This window comes from Medicago truncatula, chromosome 3 (genome assembly GCF_003473485.1).
Source record: "Medicago truncatula cultivar Jemalong A17 chromosome 3, MtrunA17r5.0-ANR, whole genome shotgun sequence".
In the NCBI taxonomy this organism is placed as follows: domain Eukaryota; kingdom Viridiplantae; phylum Streptophyta; class Magnoliopsida; order Fabales; family Fabaceae; genus Medicago; species Medicago truncatula.
In genome coordinates this window covers 200,419-227,537 of record NC_053044.1, presented here as the reverse complement: position 1 = coordinate 227,537, position 27,119 = coordinate 200,419, and the positions used below count along the sequence as shown (strand labels likewise).

At 32.8% G+C, this 27,119-nt stretch overlaps 5 protein-coding genes across 6 annotated transcripts; 3 read left to right on the top strand and 2 right to left on the bottom strand.

Annotated features, from left to right (window-relative positions):
• Nucleotides 1–3,954: 3,954 nt before the first annotated feature.
• Nucleotides 3,955–6,906, top strand: LOC11405350 (B3 domain-containing protein REM8). Its single transcript, XM_003597981.4, has 6 exons — nt 3,955–4,207; nt 4,538–4,927; nt 5,021–5,266; nt 5,661–5,735; nt 5,816–6,277; nt 6,367–6,906. The coding sequence occupies exons 1-6, from the start codon at nt 4,091–4,093 to the stop codon at nt 6,646–6,648; spliced, it is 1,572 nt and encodes a 523-aa protein (XP_003598029.2). The 5' UTR covers nt 3,955–4,090; the 3' UTR covers nt 6,649–6,906.
• Nucleotides 6,907–8,142: 1,236 nt separating this feature from the next.
• On the top strand, nt 8,143–9,998 carry LOC11405349 (40S ribosomal protein S9-2). Its single transcript, XM_003597980.3, has 2 exons — nt 8,143–8,623; nt 9,535–9,998. Exons 1-2 carry the CDS (start codon nt 8,214–8,216, stop codon nt 9,716–9,718), a joined length of 594 nt encoding a protein of 197 aa, XP_003598028.1. The 5' UTR covers nt 8,143–8,213; the 3' UTR covers nt 9,719–9,998.
• A 3,897-nt stretch (nt 9,999–13,895) lies between these two features.
• Nucleotides 13,896–15,609, bottom strand: LOC11419392 (40S ribosomal protein S9-2). The gene is made up of 2 exons (XM_003597978.4): nt 15,114–15,609; nt 13,896–14,347 (listed from the first exon to the last, which is right to left on the bottom strand). Exons 1-2 carry the CDS (start codon nt 15,521–15,523, stop codon nt 14,164–14,166), a joined length of 594 nt encoding a protein of 197 aa, XP_003598026.1. The 5' UTR covers nt 15,524–15,609; the 3' UTR covers nt 13,896–14,163.
• A 1,510-nt stretch (nt 15,610–17,119) lies between these two features.
• Nucleotides 17,120–20,159, top strand: LOC11408476 (putative B3 domain-containing protein Os03g0621600). Of its 2 annotated transcripts, XM_013603294.3 has the most exons (7): nt 17,120–17,306; nt 17,933–18,328; nt 18,417–18,662; nt 18,791–18,895; nt 19,093–19,256; nt 19,362–19,551; nt 19,638–20,159. In XM_013603294.3, exons 1-7 carry the CDS (start codon nt 17,145–17,147, stop codon nt 19,896–19,898), a joined length of 1,524 nt encoding a protein of 507 aa, XP_013458748.2. In that variant the 5' UTR covers nt 17,120–17,144; the 3' UTR covers nt 19,899–20,159. The 2 variants fall into 2 exon arrangements, with proteins under 2 accessions (XP_013458748.2, XP_003598025.2); XM_003597977.4 differs by having other exon boundaries at nt 17,121–17,306; nt 19,093–19,551.
• Nucleotides 20,160–20,758: 599 nt separating this feature from the next.
• Nucleotides 20,759–26,843, bottom strand: LOC11419391 (putative methylesterase 12, chloroplastic). The gene is made up of 5 exons (XM_003597976.4): nt 26,428–26,843; nt 24,908–25,147; nt 24,679–24,822; nt 23,808–23,942; nt 20,759–21,327 (listed from the first exon to the last, which is right to left on the bottom strand). The coding sequence occupies exons 1-5, from the start codon at nt 26,671–26,673 to the stop codon at nt 21,055–21,057; spliced, it is 1,038 nt and encodes a 345-aa protein (XP_003598024.2). The 5' UTR covers nt 26,674–26,843; the 3' UTR covers nt 20,759–21,054.
• Between the last annotated feature and the right edge of the window lie 276 nt (nt 26,844–27,119).

The following is a 27,119-nucleotide window of genomic DNA, read 5'->3' as shown; positions in this document are numbered from 1 at the left end:
ATCCTCTCCACTTTGATGATGAATGAGACATGATGTTTCAGGTTGTTTTGGTATTTGATATTTACATGGATCGCACCAACTAGTAATAGGCACATGTGTATTCTATGTTTCATTTTGCTTTATTGGGATGTTTTTTCTTTTTGGATAGTGCAGAAAATTAGAACCCTACGAGAAGCTTGAGAAATTGTTGGACTTAGATGATTGTTACAAAATATGATATTTGACATGTTGCTTACCTCTACTGATAATATTGCATGTTGCTTGATGAAGTTGCAATCATTATCAAATATGTTTTAGATATTTCATTGTATGCTATATCATGTATTCTATCGAAATTGCTAACATATCATAATAGATCACCATATAGTGGGAGGCAATTGAATTTCAAAGATAAATTAAGTGGTTGGATCAAGAGAAGTTCACTTGTGAGACAAGCAATTGACCTACATTCTGCCTCTGTTAAAGCTTGAGCTAGAGCTACTACATTTGGCCTGATTGGTATACATAGGTTGTGAGTTTAGTGGAAGAGTGAGCATGGAAAAGAATTCCCTGCTCTTGTGTAGAACTTAGCTACTATAAAATGGCATCTAAATGGAATGGCTGAGTTTGTTGACAACAAATATGATATCAGTCTTAAAAAGAATGAGTTAAATCAACATGCCAAATAGTTTAGGATCTATAGATAAAAGCATATTTGGATAGTGACAATGATTAAATGGAGATAAAAGCATTGTTTTCAAGAGAAAGTCTAATATAGTCACAACCTCAAATCAAAAAGATTTAGACACATTCATATAAGATGGAAAAATAAAAATAAAAATAAATCAGTCACATCAATTAATATCATTTAATTTTATTCTCATTTAAATTTTTCTATGTTTTGTGAGTGTGTCTGGAATTCTGACGAGTTAGCTTCCTGATGTTTTATACAATGTTTCAACATCAGACACAAACAGTATGTTGAGTAAGATATTTCAACATCGAGCTAGCAGAAAACATTCACATTAAGGAAAATATAAAGGACAAAAAAGTAAAAGGCACATAAAAGTAAAAGCCACGGAAGGTTTGTTAACCCATCCTCGTTTACAACCCTAGACCTAGAACCTACCCGTATTGACTTCAACCTAGGAACTTCTAGATATGAGATCTCATCTCACTTCCCTCAATCAATCACAGCCCCTGTGATTTTACGATTACAACTCAAAATATTGAAGTTACCTTCAAACACAAACTATTACCTTGCTTCAAAGCTTTGGGGTAGCACACGAGTTACAACTCAATAAATAGTCATTAACAAACAGTCTTAGACTTGCATCAAAACGATATAAGAGAAAAACATGCAAAAACACGACTCAAAACCCTAAAATCTATTCTCTTATATAAAATGATGGTTTTGATACAACTCAACTACAAGACCTGCTCAGTGCATCAATATGACACAAAGAGAGGCTCACAAAATAAAGCTCAAGGCTTAACAATGAAACCCTAAAAGACTCAATTCAATAACAATGAATTGGTGAATAAAACTAGGGTTTGAGTCTTCCTTATATAACCATTCAGCAGCATGGGCTTTTTCGTCATAGGCTAAACATATATTTATATCAAATATTCTTTTTCAGAAATATATTGAAACAAATATTTTTCAAAAATATATCTTCCAAAATCTCTTTTGAAAATATATTTCACAAATAAAAATATCCATCTGAAAAATATATTTCTTCTGGAAACACAAGTCTCTTGGACCACAAGTCACGTGAATAAAATCTTCATAGAATCTTCAATGATCTCACATAACAAAATAGTAACAAATATAGCAACTCCTAAAAAGTAGGAACATCTTTAGGAACCGTCAAACACACCGCCAATGAGTCCTAAAATATTGCTATATTTTAGAAATAAATCACCCAGCTGATTTTGGACAAAAATATGTTACTTGGTGAACAAGAAATAAGTCGGGGTTTCCTTAAAAAGATAAAGTTCGCGAAAACCAAGCCACAAACAAGACACACTGAACCGTGCCAAGATGTTGGAACATCGTATCCAACATCATACATGAGTATTTGTTTTAGCAACAATGAAGTCAATACTCAAATACCCAACAGTGTCCAAATTATTTTAATTTGGGGTTGTCTCCATCTAAGACTTTCTCTATCTTCAAATAGTAATATGATGTACTTTTGTTGGACTTTGTAATTTCCAATCCCATAAGATACTTGAAACTTTCAATTTGATTGTATGATTCAACATGCTTGAGCAGAAATGGATAGGTGAATCACGAAAGTAAGAAGAGTGTTAGCAACACTCTCTTCAACACTCACTTTTTAATTGATTTAAAATATGATGGGTCTCACACTTTGGAAAGGGACTCCATTTAAAGTGGTGGGTCATATATTGGTTTATCCAATAAGAGAATGAGTGTTGAAGAGAGTGTTGAAAAGAGAGTGTCTTTAGCATTCCTTAAATAGTAATTAATTTGGCTAATGAGAAAAATGAAATATTGTTTTGAGAATTCATCTAGTAACCAATTTTCAGTTCTCCACCTGGATGTGGAACAAGTACAACATCCTAGAGATAAAAAATTTTCTCGATTCCATGAATTACTGTGATAAAATTGGGGCATGGTAATTTGGTCAGACACTTTTATGATCCGAAAAGCTACTTTGGAAGTATGGTTAATTAAGCAAATGATTCCTATAAATATCTATATTTTTGTTTTTAATCTCTACAAATAAAAATCATACTTTTTAGTCCTTATAATCTTTTCTGCTAGCATTTTTAGTCCTTATAAAAATATTTATTAACAATTTTAATCCTTGCAAAAAATTTCCGTAGCCAATTTTAGTCCTTAAAAAGCCAAACAAACATGTTACAAGGACTAAAGAGTCTGATTTTATTTTATTTTGTCGGGACTAAAAACAAAACTTTAGATATTTATAGCAACAATTTACTTAATTAACCCCTTAAAAATATACTAAAATTCAATTTAGTGTATGTTTGTTTATGTAGTGAGAAAATTTGTTTTTATGAATAAATTGATTTTGTAAAATTGAATTGATTTTGTAACAATAAACTTTAGTATAAAAATTAATTCTAAAATTAGAAGCCACAATCTCTAACTTTAAGTAAAATCAAATATGAAAATAAAATCAATTCTACAAAGAAACCAAACATTACAAAATCAATTCTCTACCTCTAGAATCAATTTTGAGTCATCCAAAAGTATAAATTTTGACAAGATATAACAAAATATCTTATTAATCTCAAACAATTTGATTGTTAACATTTTCATTAAAAGTGATTATATGTCCGTTAGATATATTTAAAAATATTCTGACATAATTTTCAATCTTTTTATGAGTTGAGTAGCTTCTATGAAGCTCGGATATGAGATACGATACAAATATGATACTGCATCAGTACGTCGATACGGAAAAATTTCAAAAATCAATATATGATACGACTGAGATACGTTAATAAAAAAAATTATATAATTAAATGTACAATATAATTATAACCATTTTTTTAATATACAAATATATTAACAAACAAAAGAAATTAGTCATAGGCTCGTACCACATCAACGTAAATATAAATAATATTGACGATTAAGAGAGTGATTATTAGTCAATTACATACATAATATATCTCAAAAAGAGCAACATGAGTGCTATACTATATCCATCCGTAGTATACTTTATCGATCAAAAAAAGAAGCATTTTATCCAAAAAAGAACACATCAATACTCAAGAGTTAAATAATTTTAGTTGACATTAATTGAAAAATACCGGGGCAGATATATGTGTAGGATAATTATCGGATATTCTTCTAATACGTAACTGAAAATATTTGTCAAGTATTGGTGCAAGATACGCAGCAGGTGATACCTTACGTCATTCATAAAAAAAAAACATATAATTGCCTTATCGTGTGGTGTCTTTCTTCTGAAAATCACATCGACATCAGTGTCTCCTCACATCACTGTGATGAGTTTAATTTTAATTACATAATATATCACTTAAACTGAAAACTTACTTATTAAACTTTGAACACATTTCCCTTCCAGTATATCACATATGCAACAAAGAAACAATGAAGCCTCGCCCGAGAAGACGTGTTCCGTCAACGTCACCGGCGGCGGCGGCGGAGAAAGATTCAAAGCATTTTATGAAAGCCATACTTCCTCCTCCTGATCATACAAAAGAGATAGTATCTCTCTCTCTCTCTTTTTGATATTATATATGAGTTACTATGCATCATTATTTTTCTACTTGAAACTTTGAGGATATAATAATGATCAAATGTGCTTGTTTAGTTAGTGTGTCTTTCATTCTAAGGTTGTATAAATTAATGAATTCAACAATATATTTTAGGCTATAAATTATAGTTGGAGTTACAAAATTTTAAATCTTATAGTTTCAATTTAGAATTTACCTGAAACTCTTTATGAGATTAATTATTTAAATCAATTGTGAAAATATCATAAACTTTGAAGTTTAGTGGTCTATAGTGTAACAGATAAGTTGTTTATCACTGCAGAGAATTCCAGATGAGTTTATAACAAGATTTGGGAATGAACTCGACAATGTTGCTACCATTACCGTTCCCGATGCTCTTGAGTGGGATATGGAACTCAAGAAATGTGGCGGCCAAATTTTCTTTTGCAACAATTGGCAGCAATTTGCAGAATACTATTCTATTTATTATGGTTGTTATTTAGATTTCAAATACGAAGGGAATTCAAAGTTCAATGTTGTTATATACGATACAACTTCTGTTGAGATTTCTTATCCATTCCAAACTCGGAGGACTAATGGAGAAGCAAACATAAACTGTCCGAGCTCTGCTTCCGAAAGATCAAAGGATGCTGCCAATGGAATCAACCCAAAAAACACTTCTTTTTGTTCCAAAGTCCAGAACAACTACGCAGTAAGAATTTTACTTCATAGTATTTGGTTTTGAAGTAAATGTTTGAGTTACATTTTTGTTGCGGATTAAATTGACTGCTTCTCCATTGTGTAGTATGTTCCTGGTGAATTTGCTAAGGAGCATCTGAAGCCAAATGTTCCGTTCATGCTCCAAAATTCTCAAAAAAAGCAGTGGGAAGTTTCTGGTGCATTGGATAGACCAGGAAAACCAGCAATGCGAATAACTATTGGAATCCGTAGATTTCTTAGGGAAAACAAGTTATTAGATGGAGTTATTTGTCGCTTTAAGCTGATCAAGAAGAAGCCTGTTGTTGTGATACAAGTTACAGCGTCTCACATGGTAAAAAGTTGTTTCACGTTCGTTTGTTCATCAATTCTATTTTCATTTTAACACTTTTTCCTTCTAAAATCTGAACTGATGTATTGTAATTCATATTATAGGTAGTTTGGTTGGTTGTTAGGTTTTTTAGTTACTAATAGCGACCATCAATGAACAACACGGGCCAAGTGTATTTAGTAACAAAAGCCGTGCATTAGCAGTGAATAAAACTTGTATTAATTCTTTCTCATTATTTAGTTTCAAATACTCTAAGTCTGAGAGTGTACATGTGTTCTTCCGCAACATGAACCACTCACACGTCACGCCACATACAAGTTCATTATTCTTTGTTTGTAATGCGAATTGGTGTTCTGAATGTGAGAAGCGTTAACACTTATCACTTATTGAATTGCAGGCGGAGAAGGAAGTTAGGGAATCCATACATTTTAAAAAAGCTATACTTCCCTCACCCATTTATGACAAAGAAATTGTAAAATTCTCTTCTCTCTTTCTAATAGTATAACTGATGAGTTATTTTATAATCAATTAAACAAGTGATGATAACTGCAGAGAATTCCAGAAAACTTTATAACAATGTTTGGGAATGAACTCGAGAATGTTGCTACAGTTACTGTTCCCGATGGTTGTGATTGGGAAATGGACTTGAAGAAATGTGGCGAGGATGTTTACTTTTGCAACAAGGAATGGCAACAGTTTGCAGAATACTATTCTTTAAGATACGGTTGCTTCCTGTCTTTCAGATACGAAGGGAATTCAAATTTTAGCGTTATTATATTTGATGCAACTTCTGTTGAAATTTGCTATCCATTAAAAACTCCAAGTACTAGTGGAGAAACAAACACCGAGTGTCCTAGGCCTATGAAAAGGTCCAAGGTTGAAACAAGTGAGAGTCCAGGGAAAAAGGTCAAAAGCATGTCTAATTATGCTTATAAAAGGGCAGAGGATGCTGCCAATGCATTCAACCCGAAAAACCCTCATTTTCGTTCAAAAATCACCAAGGGAAGACATGCGGTGAGAATTTCTCTTTATAGTTTTTGGTTTAAAGTAAGCGTTGAGTTATTTTTGTTGTCATTGAAATTGATCTTTCCTTCATTGTGCAGTATGTTCCTTCTATATTTGCTTCAGAATATCTGAAGCCAAATGCTCCTATAAAGCTCCTAAATTCTCATAGAGAGGAGTGGAAAGTTTTTGGCATAGAGCATAATGCCAGATCATCAACGCGTAAAGCAAAGTCACCAGCCATGCAAATAACACAGGGATTTAGTCAATTCATAAGGGAGAACGATCTATCATATGGTGACTGTTGTGTGTATGAGCTGATCGAGGAGAACCCTCCTGTGCTAGAAGTCACGATGTTTTGTGTGGTTGACTATTGGGATTAACAACTCATGTACATCTAGCCTCCCCACTATAAATAATGAGTCATGACGTTGCATGCTACATGTGGTTTTGGTATTTGATAATTTCCATGCATTGCACAAATTAGTAATATGCACTTGTGTATTCTGTGTTTGATTGCTGTAATGGGATTTTCTGTTTGTTGGATCATGAAACAATAGAGAAGATTAGAATCCTATAAGCAGGTTTAGGAATTGTTGGACTAGGAGTTGTCTTCAAACTTAAATGACTGTTAATAATGATTCTAGATGTTTAGCAATGCAAATGGAGAGAAAATTTGCGATGGACAATGATCTGTCAGAGGTTGAGTTGATTAAGAAAATGCCAGTTGAACTTCAACTCAGTGCTTGATATTGGATAATTTACATTCACCACTTTTTTCTGTTTTTTTCATTGCTATATTTATGGATGCTTGTGCTCTTTTGAACCCCAACCAAAGAGAAAATCTAAGTGCTGAAATAAATTATGATTGAAGTAAATTTGTGAATGTTGTAATTGCTTTGGGGAAGTTTTCAGGCTATTAAGTTGAGTATGGTTCACAACAAATATTGCTCTTTTGCATATGGTACACTTGAATCAAAAGTTATTAAATCAGTTTAAAATAGACAACCATTTGCACTTTCATTTGGCAATTTCATATTTCTGAATACTGAAGTGTAACCATTACTCAAATGCTGATCTCAAATTCATCCAAACATATTTCAAATGCTGATCTCAAGAGCTACAATTCCATAAATTTTTGGTGCAATATGAATGAAAGGTGGTGCTCATGAAGTCCTGAAGACAGGTTAGGGGGATTGGTTTACAAGAGTTTGAAAGGGGTGTCAACACACAATAGTGGCTACTGTAGAACAATGAGTTAAACATATGCTTCATCCATTTGATTCGGGATTTTATGAGGATATTACAAAATTTGAATCAAAAAAGATATCTATTTTTATTTGATTCCCACATGTTTCACTTTCATCGTTTAGAATTATTGAATAACTTTAAAAATTTAATCGCTTAATTAATTTAATTTATTTAATCAATTAAATCTATTATAAATTCAAATTAAATTTTCAAAGTCTACAATTTTTTTTTAAATACTTATGCATGGTCATGGGAAACCACTAACATAACATTGATGATTAACCCGTATTACAACTAGTATCAACCGAAGGTTTAACTATATGTATCAAATACAATTGTTTTTTGATGAAAAAATACCACAATTGTTTTATTCATTCATCAACTATATTGTTTTATTACCCTTTTTCTCCTTGCTTCTACGTCTCCTCTTCTCTTTCCGTTTGTACCAAAAAAATTACTCCCATCCTTTCTTCTTCTTTTTCATTATATTTTTTTATAATGAATCATCAAGAAGGTGGGAGGGGTGCTAATAGTATACGATTTGAAAATATAAAAACCGGGGTTTGTTAAAATGTAAAGCCCAACCCACAATAAATTAGGGTTTTGAAAACCATAAAATGCACATTTTACCATATTCTTCTTCTTTCACTTCATCAAAAACCTATTAGGGGCGGAGGCATACCGGCGGTGAGCAAACATGGTTCACGTTGCGTTTTACCGTAACTATGGCAAAACTTTCAAGAAGCCACGTCGTCCATATGAGAAGGAACGTTTGGATGCTGAGTTGAAGCTCGTCGGAGAGTACGGTCTTCGCTGCAAGCGCGAGCTTTGGAGGGTTCAATATGCTCTTAGCCGTATCCGTAACAATGCTAGGACACTTTTGACACTGGATGAGAAGAACCCTCGTCGGATCTTTGAAGGTGAAGCACTTTTGAGGAGAATGTTCAAACATGGTCTTCTTGATGAAACACAGAACAAGCTCGATTATGTGTTGGCTCTCACTGTTGAGAATTTTCTTGAACGTCGTCTTCAGACTCTTGTGTTCAAATCTGGCATGGCTAAGTCTATTCACCATGCTAGGGTTCTAATCAGGCAGAGGCACATCAGGTATATTCATTTTTTTATGTTAATATTGAATTAATCTGATTATATTTTTTATCGAAGTTAATCTGTCTTGTTGATTTTTTTATGTCTATGCTCATCTGGTAATTTATTTGAAAGAATATTTTAGATTTGTCATTTTCAGTTTATATACAAGCTTGCATAAGCTGTCTTCTTAAGCTGTAGTGAAGATCGTGTGAAAATAAGCTGTTTTAATAAATAGTCATAAAACTTATGCCAATAGATAAGCTCAAGCAGAACCTGTATCATTTTGAAAAACACTCTCACGTGCTAGTGTTTTCTGAAAAGATTAGCTTATTCTTCTGCTTGTGTGTTACTTAATGTTTTTGTATGATATAGTTTATGTTTAGATCATTGATTGTCTCTACCAATGTTGTGTTTGTTGTGCACATATTAATTTATTAACTAGCAATGTCTAGTGATTTATTGTTTGTATTCGTCTATTGATGGAAAAACAGGTAATCTTATCTAGTAGGAGCATAGGGGCTTAACAAGTCTTTGCTTGTTCCCTTTGATTCAATACATGTTTTGTGGCTCTTACCCCATATCTGCTTTTAACTTTTAACTTTTGATGTTCTGATATCTAATGGTACTGCATTTCCCGCGTAGCTTAAATTTTATCAATATATTCTTTGTATGACTGCATTGTTCAAGTAATGGAGGGCTCCTCAACTATGGTTTTTCTGATTAATTAAAATACTCAAATGTCACTAATTTTTTAAATGTGTAATTTTATATCATTTTTACACCTAAAACTAGTTGGTGTGAATGAAATGAAGAGAAATAGAGAGAATGTGCTTATGGGTACCTGATGTTTTTTTTTTTTCCCTCTTTCTATTTAGTCTTGTTCAAATATGTCTGGGCATGGATGATAATGTTATTTTTTGGTTTCATAGGGTTGGGAGGCAGGTTGTGAACATCCCATCCTTCATGGTAAGGGTTGATTCACAGAAGCACATTGACTTTTCACTCACAAGTCCATTCGGTGGTGGTCTTCCTGGTCGTGTGAAGCGTAAGAACCTTAAGGCTGCAGCCAAGAAGGCTTCCGGTGGTGATGGTGATGAGGAGGATGAAGATTAAATTATGATTTTCATTTTCTTAGATCCTTGCTCTAGCCTTTTTATATCTGTCCTAGACTTTAGATTTTCTATCATGCAAATGACTTTTACCGTTTTCCCATCCCTGTTTATTGTGTGAGGAAATCTTTGCTTGAGACATGTTGTTTTTGATCTTTTCTTTTCCAAGTATTAAGTTTTGCTCCAATACATTTAAATGATCTTTGTTATAATTGAACCTTTTACTTGATGGTGTGTGTAAGAGAATATTATTTAGCAGTTTGATATTGCATGTTTTGATGGTATATCCGTGTATGAGCTGATCGAGAACCCTCCTGTGCTAGAAGTCACGATGTTTCATGTGGTTGACTATTGCGATTAACAACTCATGTACATCTAGCCTCCCCACTATAAATAATGAGTCATGACGTTGCATGCTACATGTGGTTTTGGTATTTGATAATTTCCATGCATTGCACAAATTAGTAATATGCACTTGTGTATTTCTGTGTTTGATTGCTGTAATGGGATTTTCTGTTTGTTGTATCATGAAACAATAGAGAAGATTAGAATCCTATAAGCAGGTTTAGGAATTGTTGGACTAGGAGTTGTCTTCAAACTTATGACTATTAAAAAGGCGCATTGAGCGATGATAAGTTTATTGCATGTATAATGAATAATGTATTCTAGATGTTTAGCAATGCGAATGGAGAGAAAATTTGCTAAATTTGCGATGGACAATGATCTGTCAGAGGTTGAGTTGATTAAGAAAATGCCAGTTGAACTTCAACTCAGTGCTTGATAGGATAATTTACATTCACCACTTTTTTCTGTTTTTTTCATTGCTATATTTATGGATGCTTGTGCTCTTTTGAACCCCAACCAAAGAGAAAATCTAAGTGCTGAAATAAATTATGATTGAAGTAAATTTGTGAATGTTGTAATTGCTTTGGGGAAGTTTTCAGGCTATTAAGTTGAGTATGGTTCACAACAAATATTGCTCTTTTGCATATGGTACACTTGAATCAAAAGTTATTAAATCAGTTTAAAATAGACAACCATTTGCACTTTCATTTGGCAATTTCATATTTCTGAATACTGAAGTGTAACCATTACTCAAATGCTGATCTCAAATTCATCCAAACATATTTCAAATGCTGATCTCAAGAGCTACAATTCCATAAAATTTTTGCTGCAATATGAATGAAAGGTGGTGCTCATGAAGTCCTGAAGACAGATTAGGGGGATTGGTTTACAAGAATTTGAAAGGGGTGTCAACACACAATAGTGGCTGCTGTAGAACAATGAGTTAGACCTGGTGAGTTGAGTACCATGGGTTCACCACGATCAAACAAACATATGCTTCATCCATTTGATTTGGGATTTTATGAGAATGATTTGGGATTATAGAGTATACAATGAACTTTCCAATGCTTTCCTTGAGAATTTTGGAGTGCGATTGGAACATTTGGCATTAGATACTTTTGAGCAAATTTAGCAGTAACATTCTGCACAATAGATGAGTGATCAATTTAAGTGACAACATAAATAACTCAACATTTACTTTAAGCCAAAAATAAGGGTTTTTTGGATTGAATTCATTGGCAGCAACCTCTGCACTTTTAAAAGCATGTCCAAACCTGATTTTGAGCTTTATCACTTGACTGCCAATTGTTTCAACCCTTGAACTTTTTCTAGGAGTAGGACATTGTGTATTTGTTTCTCCATTAGTACTCGGAGTTTTGAGTGGATAGCAAATCTCAACCGAAGTTACATCAAATATAACAACACTAAACTTTGAATTTCCTTCGTATTTGAAAGATAGGTAGCAACCACATCCTAACGAATAGTATTTTGCAAACTCTTGCCATTCGTTGTAAAAGAAAATGTCATTGCCGTGTTTCTTCAATCTCATTCTCCAATCACGACCATCAGTAGCAGTAACTGTAGCAACATTCTTGAGTTCTATCCCAAATCTTGTTATAAACTCATCTGAAATTCTCTGCAGTGATAACAGCACATTGGTTATACTATAATACCAAACTTCAAAAGGAGGGTAACACGTTTGAGATTTCCCCAATTTGATGTTTTGAAGTAGTTTTTCAAGATAAAAAAAAATGATTCTAGACACCTAAATTTGATTTGGACACGTCTAAGTGCTCTCAAGTATAATTGTTTTACCCGAGTTTCAGTTCTAACTTGGAGGTTGTATTTGGACCTTTCGTCTCCAACAATCCAATGTCACAGTTTCGAGTAATTAACTTCAAACCATATCACAGAGACATAGACTAATCCAAAGCTGAATATTTTCAATGCTTTTCTTCTCATCAGTGAATTTTTTTATTCTTATCATCATGGATTTTTTTTTACTATTTAACAGAAAGCAAAGAATAACAGTAACTCAAAACAAAAAGGGAAACTTACTATCTCTTTGTCATGAATGGGCGAGGGAAGTATGTCCATCTTAAAATGTTCGGATTCCCTTACTTCTTTTTCTGTCAATGACTGGGAAGACCTTCCCTGTGGAGGCTGCATTACAATAAGCAATAACTATTATCACTTTATGCATTAAGTTCACCAACAGTTCAAACATTAAAAGAAAAAACTGTGAAAGAAATTAGAATTGATGAATAAACAAATGTGAAACAACGTTTTACCGTGCAAGACGCAGTAACTTGTAACACAACAACAACAGGCTTCCTCTTGATCAGCTCAAACACATATGTAACTCCCTCTAATAGATTGTTTTCCCTTGCAAATTTACTGAATCCACTCGTTATTCGCATTGATGAGTTTCCTTTTGTATTCAAAAAAAAAAAACTTCGCACTACTTTCCTTGATAGTTTTGGAGCATGAACGGAACCATTAGCATCAAATACTTTTTAGCAAAACCAGAAGGAACATACTACAGAATGAATGAGAAGTCAATTCAAACAACACCGTAAGTATATAACTCAAACATTAACTTTAAAAACCAAAAAACTAGAAAGTGAAATCCTCACCGCAAAAATGCCCTTGATGGATTTTGAATGAAAATAAGGGTTTTTTGGGTTGAATTCACCGACAGCACAATTTGCTCTTTTGGAATCAGAGTTAGGACCCTTTATGCTTTGATCTCCATTAGTACTTGAAGTTTTGAATGGATAAGAAATCTCAACAAAAGTTGGATCATATATAACAACTACGAAATTTGAATTTCCTTCATACTTGAAATCTAAATAACAACCGTAACTGATGGAATAGTATTCTGCAAAGTGTTGCCAATTGTTGCAAAAGAAAACTTGGCCGCCACATTTCTTGAGTTCCATATCCCACTCACGACCATCGGGAACGGTAATGGTAGCAACATTGTCGAGTTCATTCCCAAATCTTGTTATAAACTCATCTGGAATTTGCTGCAGTGTTAACAGTTCATCATTTATACTACTAAAGGATCAATCAATCTTCAAAAGAGGGGTGACACATTTATGAGAATTCTACGATTTAAGTAACTACTCTCAAAAAGAACTTCAGCTAAGTACATGTTTGGACTAAATTTTGTGGGAGGCAACATTAATTTTCGACACAAAAATTATTTACAAATTTGGGCAGCATTTTTTTTTTTTTAAGAAGCTAAATTACCACTAGAGATAATCGAACCTCAAACCTTAAGGAAAAGCACACTCCCTGATCCCAAGTCAATACCACTAGGCCAACCCAAGTGGGTTCAAATTTGGGCAGCATTGCTTTTGACTCTAGAATATATCCTAAACCTATTGCCCCGACTCGAAGAATATATCCTAACTTGTAGCCCTAACTCGAAGTTTTTTGCATCCAAACATGATTTCTAATCAGATATAAGTCACTTTCATTATTAGCAAAAATCATGTTGTGATGATGAGTCTGCGGAGAGGCTCCAATTTCTAGGTCTATAAAATCACAATGACATGTCTTGAGAAATGAAAATGATAAAGTCTCCATTAATCCAAAACACAGGCTCAATCAATGAAAGATTCAAAATCAAATTTTACAACTTTAGAATTTAGAATCAAACATATTTCCTTCCTTAATTTAGAATCAAAATATTATTATTATTATTATTGTTATTGTTGTTATTCTCTTACACACAGAATCAAACTAATATTCAAAATCAACTATGCTTCAATCAATGAAGCATAGTTGGATCAAAGTTTCGGTTGGATACACGGGTATACCATCAAAACAAGCAATATCAAACAGCTAAATAATATTCTCTTACACAGAGCATCAAGTAAAAGGTTCAATCATCACAAAGATCATCAAATGTATTGGAGCAAAACTTAATACTTAGAAAAGAAAAGATCAAAAACAACATGTCTCGAGCAAAGATTTCCTCACACAATAAACAGGGATGGGAAAATGGTAAAAGTCATTTGCATGACAGAAAATCTAAAGTCTAGGGCAGATATAAAAAGGCTAGAGCAAGGATCTAAGCAAAAGAAAATCATAAATTTAATCTTCATCCTCCTCATCACCATCACCACCGGAAGCCTTCTTGGCTGCAGCCTTTAAGTTCTTTCGCTTCACACGACCAGGAAGACCACCGCCGAAAGGACTTGTGAGTGAAAAGTCAATGTGCTTCTGTGAATCAACCCTCACCATGAAGGATGGGATGTTCACCACCTGCCTCCCAACCCTATGAAACCAAAAATGACATTATCATCCATTCCCAAACATAATGATATCTACTTCTTTTGATACATAGAATATATTGATGCAAATTAATGATACCCTAACAGCCACTACAAAAGATGCAAGTAAAGAAAGAGTTACAGGCAGTTATGATAGTATACGCAAAACATGTATTGAATTAAAGGAAACAAGCAAAGACTTCTAATCCTGTAACTCTAGGAGGATACAAACAATTGATCAATAGACATTGCAAAATAATACATTTATAAGCACAAGACACAGATAGCGTGCAAACTAAACAACAATGCAACCAATGATCTAACTAAGATCTGCATCACACAACAACATTTAGTAGAAAAATACTTTGCACGTGAGAATGTTTTTCAAAATGACAGGGCCTGTTTGGATTGGCTTATTTGATCTTATATTTGGCAACGTTAAGTTATGTGACACGCTGTTTGGGAGAATGTATGAAAACAGCTTATGAAAATAAGTTTTCGATAAAGCTTATAAATTAAAACAACTTCTAGCAATTACAAAAACAATTATTATAAGTTATTTTCTCTTTTGCTATAAAGAAAATTAGCTTATGGCTTATATATCCAAACAGGCCGCCAAAACGAAAGCAATTATAATTGGCAAATGACAAATCATGATCATTCAATCAAATAAATTATTAGACTAAAAAATAGATCAGCACGGGTATAAAGATAGATTAAAAATAACAAGCAATAAAAAATCAGATTAATTCATCATTAACAGCAATATACCTGATGTGCCTCTGCCTGATAAGAACCCTAGCATGATGAATAGACTTAGCCATGCCAGATTTGAACACAAGAGTCTGAAGACGACGTTCAAGAAAATTCTCAACAGTGAGAGCCAACACATAATCGAGCTTGTTCTGTGTTTCATCAAGAAGACCATGTTTGAACATTCTCCTCAAAAGTGCTTCACCTTCAAAGATCCGACGAGGGTTCTTCTCATCCAGTGTCAAAAGTGTCCTAGCATTGTTACGGATACGGCTAAGAGCATATTGAACCCTCCAAAGCTCGCGCTTGCAGCGAAGACCGTACTCTCCGACGAGCTTCAACTCAGCATCTAAACGCTCCTTCTCATAAGGACGACGTGGCTTCTTGAAAGTTTTGCCATAGTTTCGGTAAAACGCAACGTGAACCATTATTGATCTCTGTTCTCTCTTCCTTCGCCGCCGGTATGCTGTTGTTGTTGTTGGTGAAGCTGCTCAAATGTGCATACAATTCCAAAACCCTAATCTCAAAAGCCCACTTGCTATATTCAAATGGGTTACTATTAACACCCACCACCTCTCACGTTTTGTACGGACACTTTTCCGCTTGCAATTCAATTCGATCTCTAACCAAAAAATAATATTCATATTTTTCTGGTATAAAAATAATACCCAAACAAATAAATCCCTTTATTAATTTTGACTAATTAAAACATAGGACTAATTTATCCTCAATATAAAAATTTCATAGATCCAATAGTTTTGTTTTAGAGTAAGGCTTTGTTTAGATTGATGGAACATAATAGAATGGAACGAAACGGAATAAATGTTTAATTCCTTTGTTTGGGTATGTTATGACGGAGCGGAACAGATTATTGGTTCTATAGTTTAGAAAGTGAACAAAATCGAACGAATTATACTTTTTTAATTATTTTTTATACTTCTTAAAAAAAACATTGTGTAAAACTAATTCATACCATTTTTTTATTAAAATGATTAAAATTTGATAATACCATTTTTTTATTAAAATGATTAAAATTTGATAACTTATATAAAGAGTCTTATCCTTTTTTTACCATTTCCATAGAGCTGGTTAGAAAATAATAATAATGACAACAAAAATTAAAATATCACTTATTCTTGAACCATATTAGAACAAATATATTAGGATAAAAAGGAATAATGATCTTTGAAGTACTAATATGAGTCAAATTTAATAGAGTTAAAGTCATTTTTGGAATATTCATAAAGTTAAAGATCTATTTAAGATCGTCCTACAAAATCATAAACTAAGTTGATGGTTTACTCCTTTCAACTTTCCCACCCTATTTTGTTAAAAGGCATAGAATCAAGTAGGAGAAATATTTTTCATCTTTCCCACCCTATTTAAAATTTATCGAGATCTATTGCTCAAATTTAACATTTTATTCTCGGCCCCTCCCGTCAAATATGATAACATGTCAACAACGGATGTTAAATTGCTCACTTCTTTTAAATTTTAATCACTAAAATGTTTGAAATTTCAAATATAATAGTGAAGATCGCGATAAATTTACTATGTTCCATATCACTATTTATAAAAATCTCATTGTAAATGTCCACAATTTTTATATTTATAGATGAATTATAATTTTGATTTTTTTACGAATTAAAAATAACTATGAATTCAATATAAAAATAATTCAATTGATAGAGATGTTGCGCCATGTAGAAACTCTGAATTTCATATTTATTTAAAAAAAAAAAAAACATAAAAAATAGAAACTAATCATTAAATATTATGTTTGGGATAAGAGCAGTGGACTACCCATTAAATTAAGAAGATAGTTCATCAATTATATATATTTGTGACAACTCATTTTCTTCTTCCCTCCTTTTTATACTCTCGTTTGGTTTGTTTTCTTTCTATTTTTGTGATAAACATTTACTTTTCTTTACTTGTGATATTACATCAAGATCAATCTATCACTTCTAAATCATAGTTTCTAGTCATGTCAGTGTCACATTGATAATTACTATAATATTGTGAAGTAGTATAGTACTACTAAACTAAATGCAGCAGCATAACGTAAAACTTATCATTATTATTTGCATTGCAACAAACAACACAATGCAGCCTCACCGGAGAAGATGTGGCCGGTCACCGGCGCCGGAGAAAGCATCGAAGCATTTTATGAAAGCCATACTACCCCCTCCTGATCACACCAAAGAGATAGTAAGTTTCATTTGTATAACTCTTTAACTTTGAGGATATAATGCTGTAAAGTACTCCCTCCATTTCATAATAGTTGTCCATTTTAGAAAATAATTTTGTTTCACAATATTTGTCATTTTCAAGTTTCAATGCAACATTAATTATTGTTTTGTCAATAATACCCTTGCATATTTATTGTAGAGAGAGAAAAAAATAAAATGAAATAATAAATGATTAAGGGTATTATAGAAAACACACATATATTTTCATCAAAAATAACAAAATTTATTTGGTTTCTTGGTCAGTGCAATTTCTCCAAAATGGACATGTATTTTGAAACGGAGGGAGTAATAAACTGTGTGTATTACCTTGTTTTATACCTTTATGCTTCATCTAAATCAAATATTGTTGCTGTTGTTGTGTTTGGTTCTAAGTTTGTAAAATATGATTTTGAATCTGAACACAAACTAAGAGTGAGTTGAGTCGAAAGTGATTTATATTTGCTTCATAGTGATTTTTGAGCATAAAAACAATGTTTGATGGCAGAAAACTTTGAGTCACGGCAACAAGTTAGAATCTATTCTTAGAATCTTTTGAAGATTGATTGATCATATAGTGGTATAACTGATGAGCTATTAACGCTGCAGCGAATTCCAAATGAGTTTATAAAAAGATTTGGAAACGAACTAAAGAATGTTGCTACGATTACTGTTCCTGATGGTCGTCATGAATGGGAAATGGGACTGAAGAAATGTGGCGAGCACGTTTTCCTTAGCAACAATTGGCAACAGTTTGCAGAATACTATTGTATTTATTATGGTTGTTATTTAGATTTCAACTATCAAGGGAATTCAAAGTTTAATGTTGTTATATATGATACAACTTCTGTTGAGATTTCTTATTCATTCAAAACTCCAAGTACTAATGGAGATCAAAGGATAAAGGGTCCCAACTCTGCTTCCAAAAGAGAAAATTGTGCTGCCAGTGAATTCAACCCAAAAAACCCATATTTTTATTCAAAATCCAACAGGGGCTTTTATGCAGTAAGGATTTTAATTACTTTCTGGTTTTTAAAGTTACGGTATGATTTATATTTATGGTTCCATTTGCATTGACCTCTCCATTGTGCAGTATGTTCCTTCTATTTTTGCTGAAAAGTATCTGACGCTAAAGGTTCCGTTCAAGCTCCAAAATTCTCAAGGAAAGCAGTGGGAAGTTTATTGTGTATTGCATAACAAAGGAAATTCGCAAATGCGAATAACCGGTGGATTCGGTAAATTTGCAAGGGAAAACAATCTACTAGAGGGAGTTACATATGTGTTTGAGCTGATCAAGAGAAAGCCTGTTGTTGTGCTACAAGTTACAGCGATTTGCACGGTTTAAAAATCTTTCACATTTGTTTATTCATCAATTCTAATTTCTTTTACAGTTTTTTCTTTTAATGTCTGAACTGTTGGTGAACTTGATGCATAAAGTGATAATAGTTATTGCTTATTGCAATGCAGCCTCCACAGGGAAGGTCTGTCCAGTCAATGACAGAAAAGGAAGTAAGGGAATCCAAACATTTCAAGAAGGCCATACTTCCCTCGCCCATTCATGACAAAGAGATAGTAAGTTTCCCTTTCCGTTTTTAGTTACTGTCATTCTTTGCTTTCTGTTAAATAGTAAAAAAGCATATGTGATTTGGTATATAAGTTAATAACTCGAAACTGTGACGTTGGATTGTCGATGTCTCTAATATGCTAATTAGTATAAAACCATAATAAGAAGAATTAAAAAATTCACTGATGAGCTGTTATCACTGCAGAGAATTCCTGAAGACTTTATAACAATGTTTGGGAATGAACTCGAGAAAGTTGCTACAGTTACAGTTCCCGATGGTCGTGATTGGAAAATGAGATTGAAGAAACGCGGCAATGACATTTTCTTTTCCAACGAATGGGAAGAGTTCGCAAAATACTATTCATTAGGGTATGGTTGCTACCTATCTTTCAAATACGAAGGGAATTCAAAGTTTAGTGTTATTATATTTGACGTAACTTATGTTGAGATTTGTTATCCATTAAAAACTCCAAGTGTTAATGGAGAACCAAACACAAAATGTGCTAGTCCTACGAAAAGGTCCAAGGTTGAAACAAGTGAGTGTCATGGGAAAAAGGCCAAAAGCGTGTCTAAACATGCTTCTACAAGAGCAGAGGTTGCTGCCAATGAATTCAAACCAAAAAACCCTTATTTTTGTTCAATAATCGCCAAGCAGAATTATACGGTGAGGATTTTACTTTATAGCTTTTGGTTTAAAGTATATGTTGAGTTATTTATGTTTCCACTAAATTGATCTCATCCATTTTGCAGTATATTCCTCGTGATTTTGCTGAAAAGTATTTGAAACCAAAGGTTCCTACAAAGCTCCAAAATTCTGATGGAAAACAGTGGGAAGTGTTTTGCGTACCGAATACTGTCGGATCATCGTCGATGCGAATAGTGAAGGGATTTTCTAATTTTGTAACTGACAACAATCTGTCACATCGAGATTATTGTGTGTATGAGCTCATCAAGAAGAAGCCGGTTGTGCTAGAAGTCACAATGTTTCGTGCGGTTGACTATCTTGACTAACGATATGTGCTTCCTTTCAGCTGTGATGAATGAGGCGTGTTGTTGCAACCTATGAGTAGTTTTGGTACCAACTAGTAACAGGCACTTCTGCACTTGTGTATGTTGTGTTTGATTGTTTTAATATTATGTTTTTGCTTTTTGGATCATGAAGCATCGTCGGAGATTAGAACCCTACCAGCAGCGTGAAGAATTGTAGGATGAATGTTAAGAAAGCATATTTATGAGAATCGACTATTGTTTAATATTTTATTTTTTTGCTTACTATGTTATCGGTACGAAGTTTTCACCGCCGACAGTGACTAATCTCCGTCGGTAACCAAACCTGTGGGGATTCAAATAGATGAGACATATTCTAGTTGAATCAGTAGTCTACTAAGCTGAGTTAACAGTTATGGTGGAAATAATTACAAACAAATATTAGTTGTTAATATGATATATTAGTAGTGGGTTCAACCTTTGGATAATCTTCTTAAAATCTTTCAAGTGTTCTACTTCAGCCACTTGAGCTATGTTTTGGGGAAGTTGCCATTGAAAATCTGACATCTATCCTATCTATTTTGTTGTCACTTGAGACATTGTTAAAAAGTGACCACCTAAAGTAAATTGGTAATGAAATTGTAGGATATTGTCAAGGTCAGTAATTGATATAAGATAGTTTAAAAAAATTGCATAGATAATAACATAACGTATTATACATTCTTGGAAAGCAAAAAAAAAAGGTCGATTCTTTAATTATTTTGAGTTTCATAATGTAAAAATAATTAGAGAATATTTTAAGTTTCATGATAGATAGAAAGAAAAATGAAGCCACTTACATGTGATTTCGTTAAACGTATATGCACTTTTTACTATGTGTTGAATTGAATAAACAATAAACATTGGTTGCCAAAGTCAAAATCTAAAGTATAAAATTTTACTGTACTATACATATGAACCAAAAATATAAGAGAAGCTTACAGAAGTCCTTCACTAGTTAAATACTAAATTGTCTCAAAGGCAATAAATCAAGATCTTCCTCTATTATATTTCATGATTATAAAAAATAAAATCTAACTCATCTCCCAGCTGGGCCATGTGAACTCTATTCTTTAATTTGGTGAGTTGGGAGATGGAAAGATAAAAGTAACAAATCATGTATTGTTGATCATTAAGCTAGTTACTGAATTTGAGCTATTTCAACTAATATTTTGTGGAGAGATTGTGGTTTGGAGAAGAATGGACAATGATCACTGCCTTTGATTTTGAAAACTCCTTCAGGTGGATTTTCCCCCACAAGCTTCTCTTGGACATCTGGTGAAAGAGCACGATCATCTAGCGTTTGAATGTAAAAACGGCGAGCAGTACCATATTTTTCAGGAGATAAACACAGCTTCTCCATGAGTGGACCAATTGGACTAAGTCTCATTGAAACCATGGCTAAAGCAACATCCTGTATCACACAAGATATCAAATTTTACCAGATCAGATACTTATATAGTGAGAATCTATAAATCTGGCTGGAAATTAAGGTAATAATCTACGATAAAAATAGTCTCCGTTGTTTTAGATAACATCCAAAGACATTGAAAGATTGTTAAAGAAGAGTCACGCACGGCTACAGGGAGGATAAGACTGAAACTACGAAAGAATGTGCAATAAGAATGTTCAGTTAATGATAATTCCTTTGAATCATGAGCAAAAGTTAACTATGATATAGAAAATAGGAGCTTCAAGAAAAGGTACCAGCGCAGTCAATAGACCACACTCTTCTATCTTGGTAGATTAATACAAGTGAAAAGAATAAAGTAAAACAAAAGGGATTAAGGAAAGAAAGCCTTCTAAAAAAGTAACAGTTCCCACTCACATGAATAGGAGGGCATGTTTTTTCGTGAAGAGAAAAGAACAAAAAAAAATAAAAGCTCCTTTCTAAATAATTTGGAAAGTGGGAACTTTAAACAAATCTACAATACTTAATACTTAAGTTTTAGAGGAAAAAAGAGATTTTTTTCCTTTAATCTTAAAGCCAGGTTGAATACCAGCCAATTATTTTTGGAGTTATGAGGGCATTATCCATTATGAATGAAATCTTGTTGTGCATAACTACGTCCCAAAGAAATTACCCTAACACCAAATTATTTAGACAAAGAAAACAGCCCATCTAGTTGTTAATGTAGTTAGCATTTACAATTACCTCCTTCACTCTTCTCTTTTCCCAATGGATGTCGATTTCGCCCCGTAAGTGGGTCCCCAGCAAAGACTGCCCCATTTGGGGCCCCACGGGTAGGGATTTTTTCCTTTGTGGACAAGGGAGAAAATCCCACCGTAGGAATTTTGTGAATGGAGACGGGAACTATTCCTCCCCACAGGGTCCTGTCCCTAAGAATATTACTACGGCTCTGTTTGGTAAAAATAGCGGACAGCTGATAAGCTAGCTTATAGCTGATAGCTGATGACTGATAGCTTACAACTGATAGCTGATAAGCTGATAGCTGAACTAGCTGATAAATGAAAAATTACATAAAAGGACATTATTAATTCATATAAAATTTATACCACTATAAATTAATATTTAAGATATTTGATAATTTAAATATTTTAAATTTAATAAATGTTTATATATTATTAAATTATTGTTTTTCGGTAAAAATTTATTTTCAATTTATTTCGATTCAGTTTCCAGTTATTATACATTAATAAAAAAACTAAAGTATACAAATTTATTTTAAGAATAAAATAATCAATTCATAAGATTGAAAAAAAAATTGTTAAAAAAAACGAAGGATAAAACAAAAAAAAATACGTATACATGCATACCCAGCAGTAGCACAATTGAAAATAAAAATTACATTGCATAATTAAAAGGACAACAACAATAGAAAAAAAAAATTGTATGTATCTTATACTGAACAATGGTTTCGTGGTAGAGATTCAACCATTGTAAGCTTAATCGTGTGTACATGTAGATGTAGCATCGTTTTTGTTTTGTTTTAAATTATAATAAAATTAATTATTAAGGGTAAACATGGGTTTTAGTTAAAGTGGTAAGGGTATAAATGGAATAAAACATGATAAGCTATAAGCTCAAACGCTACTTGTAATAGCATCTGAAAAATAGCTTATAAGCTCATAAAATAAGCTATAAGCTCGTTGTAAAAAATTGTTACCAAACAGAGCTATTTTTGTCAAACGAGCTTATAAGCTATAAGCTATAAGCTCATTAGATGGGCTTACCAAACAGACCCTACATGTTTACAAATACATCTCTTTTGGTCTTTTTTCCATTTAAAAGAATAATAATAATAATTTACAACAGAATAACACGTCAGTCACTCTTGTTCCTATTATCTTAATAAACCTCAAGTGGATTGAAATTTATCCTAAAAGTAATATAGAATTTACAATTTTTCAATGTCGATGGGGTACCCACGCTACCCATGGTGGGGAATGTGGACGAAGAACATTTTGAGGGGCGGGGACAGCCAGACAGGGGGAGCACTCCCCACCCCCGCCTTGCCCCATTGACATCCCTACTTTTCCCTCCCCCTATTTTATATAAATCATGAGCAGTGCCAGTGGCTTGCATAAGACCCCGTGTATCTTCCATGAACCGGTAAATCTATTGATATAAAAAAATGTGATAATTACTTATTTGGTATTATCAAAAGGCAAGCTTTCCTCTTAAGCTATTAACAATGTATTGGGCACCACAGTAATGCATTTCAGATGAAACCATATTTCTCTCTGCCATATAATATTAAGTTGTATATTGCTTATTACCCTCCACCCAACCATTTCTTAAAAATGAAAGAGAAAAAAGGGAGAAAGTAAATCGAGTAGTGAAGCAGCTTAATTTTACGCAGCCAACTTAAATGAATAGCAACAAAATATCTAGAAAGTAAAAAGTTAGAAATAGACTCAAATCCTGCATACCTTTGTTGGGGATTGATTAAAATACAAGCCTTTCATCTGCTCTTTCTCAAACATAAATCCTGTCGGGGGCTTTTCTTTACCATTACCATGGATCAGAAATTTTGATTCTTGCATAAACTGTTCAGCAGATCCTAGCTGCAGTATAGATGATTTGTTATAGCAATTATAAGATCTTCCAAGAAAAATGCAAAATAAGATGTAATTTGAAAAGGGGAAAATGTTTATTTGGTAATGAAATTTCATCATAAAGAACTTTAATTTAACAGCTATAATAATATTTACTTTGAGGGTTTATGCGAAGAAATTAATTGTGATCACATTTGGATGTGCTTTCTACAAAATACAAATTCTTTTCATTTCACAGAAACAAAATTTTCAGCTTTCTAGAAACAGCTTTTATCATTAGTTTCTATATTTATACTACTTTTGTGGTTAGTAAACATATTTTACCAAGGCAGATATGTCATACGCAGCCTATTAGAGCAATGAAAGATTCCCTGAATTGTTCGCTAAGACTTCAAGTTATAATGTCGGTTATTGAAATTGAGACAGCCGTGTGACGGTAAATTCGTGATAATAGATGAAGATATTACCCCAATTAGTTGAGATTGAACAACCGAGGTGAAACATGGAAGGGCAATATTTTGTACCATATTAATATTATATAATTGTACGAAATATGACTGACATGGAAGTTTAGTTTTTTTTTTTTTGAAAGAGACATGGAAAGTTTAGTTGGCACACTATACATTGGATGAAAATGTTTTGGCTGTATATTAGGGAATTTAAGTTTGATTTAAGGATTTATTCACCATATAATATGCGAACTCTCAAAAATTCAACTGGTCACATAAGTAAACGAAGAAAATACCTGATCAGCGAAAACATCAAACGGCCTTTTACCATCGGTCACCATTGTAGCACAAAGGAAGATCGCTTTTGAGATCTTGTGTGGATAGTGTTCCAAAGCATAAGAAATGCAAGCACCACCAATGCTATGACCAACAAGAATAACCTGCAAAATTTCCATTTTTATGAAATATATACATAACAGAATGCAGGACAATAAATGCTTTAATTTCAATGTCACGCATCTGAACCTTTTCGTCCTCAGGAAGGTTTTCAAGATAAACAGTTAAAGGTTTTGAATATTCTGCCAATGTAGTGACATTGTTGCTGTCTGTAAGATCAATTCCAGATCCTGTAAGATCTAATGCAACAGGCTGAAGTCCTACTTCTTCTAGAAGAGCAACAGTCTTGTACCAACACCATGCTCCAAAGCCTTCTCCATGGATCAATACAAACTTCTTTGTTTTAATGTTCACCAGAAGTTCTGGATCCTGGATGGAATATAGCAGGTTATAACATGTTCAACCGAAAAGATTAAAACAGTATTGTTATACGCTATAATTTATCATTAATTTCAGAAATATGGCTAGCAAAGTTTGTTAACAAATCTTTTGTGCAAACACAAGATTGTGAACATATATATTGATTACTCAAATTCAAATCCTTTTCCATTCTAGGTTCATGCAACACATTTGCCTCTCCCAAATATTTAAGTATAATCTATGAATTAATCCAAACAACATTTCAAACAGCCTTAAGAAAAGGAGTTAGTTAGCGTGTGTAGTGTGTTGGTTCTACGGTGGCGGAAATTGATTTTGATAGACTTGATTTTAGTTTTTTTTTTTTTTTTTTTTTGACAATATAAAATTGATTTTAGTTGAAACTGAGTTTAAAACAAAATGATTTATATTGGATACATTCACGTGAAAGTGAGTTGAACAATAAATTTGAGTGCAAAAATCATGTTTGGAGGCAAAAGCTAGCTTCAAGTTAAAATCAATTCTAAAGACAAAATCAATTATAACCAGGAACCCCAAACGTATCAAAATCAATTTTAACTCTCCCAAAAGATGCACTTAATTTAGATTAAATCACAAGCAATCCAACTGTATAAGAATTAAGCACCAAGTCCAGAATAGATGGTGATTGACTTCAATAAAGGTACAAACTAGGAGGATGCTCAACATGAAACATCCCTAATTGCCCACCCCATTAGATTCTTCACCATAGACTCTAAAAAGTAAGAAAAAACATGTTCCTAGTACTCCATGCTTAACAATAATAACAACACATCAGTAATTAGTGGAGTCAACACTACACTAGCCACTACTGAGCACCTCATCTCATCCTACACAAGTCTGGAAGTGGGGTATGGATGTATTGTAAAGAAGTACAAATAATCATAAATTAATTTCATATATCTACTTTTCATTAACACAGTGAATTTTGGTCCTGTACTTTTCTAGATACATACACCACCTTTTTAACTACACTTTTCAGACACATCATGTTTCCATTTACAATTGAATAATTTTTCTAACCATCTTACTTTAAGATTTAAGATCTTAAAAAAATCATAATAACCCACTTTCTGAAACTTATCAAATAATTCAAAAATCAAAACTTTACTATCAATCAATAAACCATAATCCTGACAACCCACTTTCTGAAACTGATTAAATGATTCAAAAATCAAAACTTTACAATCAATAATCCAAAAATCATGCAAACCCAAAATAGAAATTGAAAAGAAAAAAAAAAAGAGCAGAACCTGTTTGTTGACTGGAACAGAATCAGGTAAAGTACGTCTTCTAGAGCTAGTAGAACCAATTCTTCTAGACATAGAACCTTCAAACCTCTGAGAATGTTGTTGAAGTGCCATAGATAAAGCTTGAAGATGCAATTCTTCTTCAGTAACAAGTTTCCTCTGTGATCTACCACCACCACCCATTCTTTTGCTTCTTGATCCAACTTCTTTTGAATCTTTTTTTGTCATGCAAATTAAACGGTTTCCCATTTTTTTCAACTTTTTCTTTTTTCTGAGAATTTAATGAAACAAAGAAACTTGGGTTGTTGTTGAAGTTTGATTGTGTTTTTTGTTTGGAATTTGTGGGAGTTGTTGGATATAAATGCAAAAATAATATTAAATAATTAAAAACGAATTCACAACTGATTTTTATAGCTTATTAATAAATGTTCTTTCTATTTTCAACGATTTGATACTTCTCCTCTTACGAAATCATTTCACTATTTCAACGCTATTTTCAATTTTAGTGTTAGAGACAAATATTTTTCTCTTAATTATAATAATTTTATACTGTATATATAATATAATAATGTTTGTACAGTTGTATTGTGTATGTGCCTTGCTTTGTTTGTTTTTTGGTTTTAGATTTTAATTTTAATTTATATAATGATTAATACTTTTTATACTGTTTAGGAGGAAAATAAAAAAATATCTCT

Excerpts from the sequence above, each read along its gene's own strand:
- LOC11419392 (XM_003597978.4), bottom strand. The coding sequence starts at position 15,523 with ATGGTTCACGTTGCGTTTTACCGAAACTATGGCAAAACTTTCAAGAAG. Across the intron at positions 14,348-15,113 it reads ATCAGGCAGAGGCACATCAG|GGTTGGGAGGCAGGTGGTGA; the intron begins GTATATTGCTGT and ends TTGGTTTCATAG.
- LOC11405349 (XM_003597980.3), top strand. The coding sequence starts at position 8,214 with ATGGTTCACGTTGCGTTTTACCGTAACTATGGCAAAACTTTCAAGAAG. Across the intron at positions 8,624-9,534 it reads ATCAGGCAGAGGCACATCAG|GGTTGGGAGGCAGGTTGTGA; the intron begins GTATATTCATTT and ends TTGGTTTCATAG.
- LOC11408476 (XM_003597977.4), top strand. The coding sequence starts at position 17,145 with ATGCAGCAGCATAACGTAAAACTTATCATTATTATTTGCATTGCAACA. Across the intron at positions 18,663-18,790 it reads AAGTTACAGCGATTTGCACG|CCTCCACAGGGAAGGTCTGT; the intron begins GTTTAAAAATCT and ends ATTGCAATGCAG. Across the intron at positions 18,896-19,092 it reads CCATTCATGACAAAGAGATA|AGAATTCCTGAAGACTTTAT; the intron begins GTAAGTTTCCCT and ends TTATCACTGCAG.
- LOC11405350 (XM_003597981.4), top strand. The coding sequence starts at position 4,091 with ATGAAGCCTCGCCCGAGAAGACGTGTTCCGTCAACGTCACCGGCGGCG. Across the intron at positions 4,208-4,537 it reads CTGATCATACAAAAGAGATA|AGAATTCCAGATGAGTTTAT; the intron begins GTATCTCTCTCT and ends TTATCACTGCAG. Across the intron at positions 5,267-5,660 it reads AAGTTACAGCGTCTCACATG|GCGGAGAAGGAAGTTAGGGA; the intron begins GTAAAAAGTTGT and ends ATTGAATTGCAG.
- LOC11419391 (XM_003597976.4), bottom strand. The coding sequence starts at position 26,673 with ATGGGAAACCGTTTAATTTGCATGACAAAAAAAGATTCAAAAGAAGTT. Across the intron at positions 23,943-24,678 it reads TTGATGTTTTCGCTGATCAG|CTAGGATCTGCTGAACAGTT; the intron begins GTATTTTCTTCG and ends TCTATACTGCAG. Across the intron at positions 21,328-23,807 it reads TTAATCAATCCCCAACAAAG|GATGTTGCTTTAGCCATGGT; the intron begins GTATGCAGGATT and ends TGTGTGATACAG.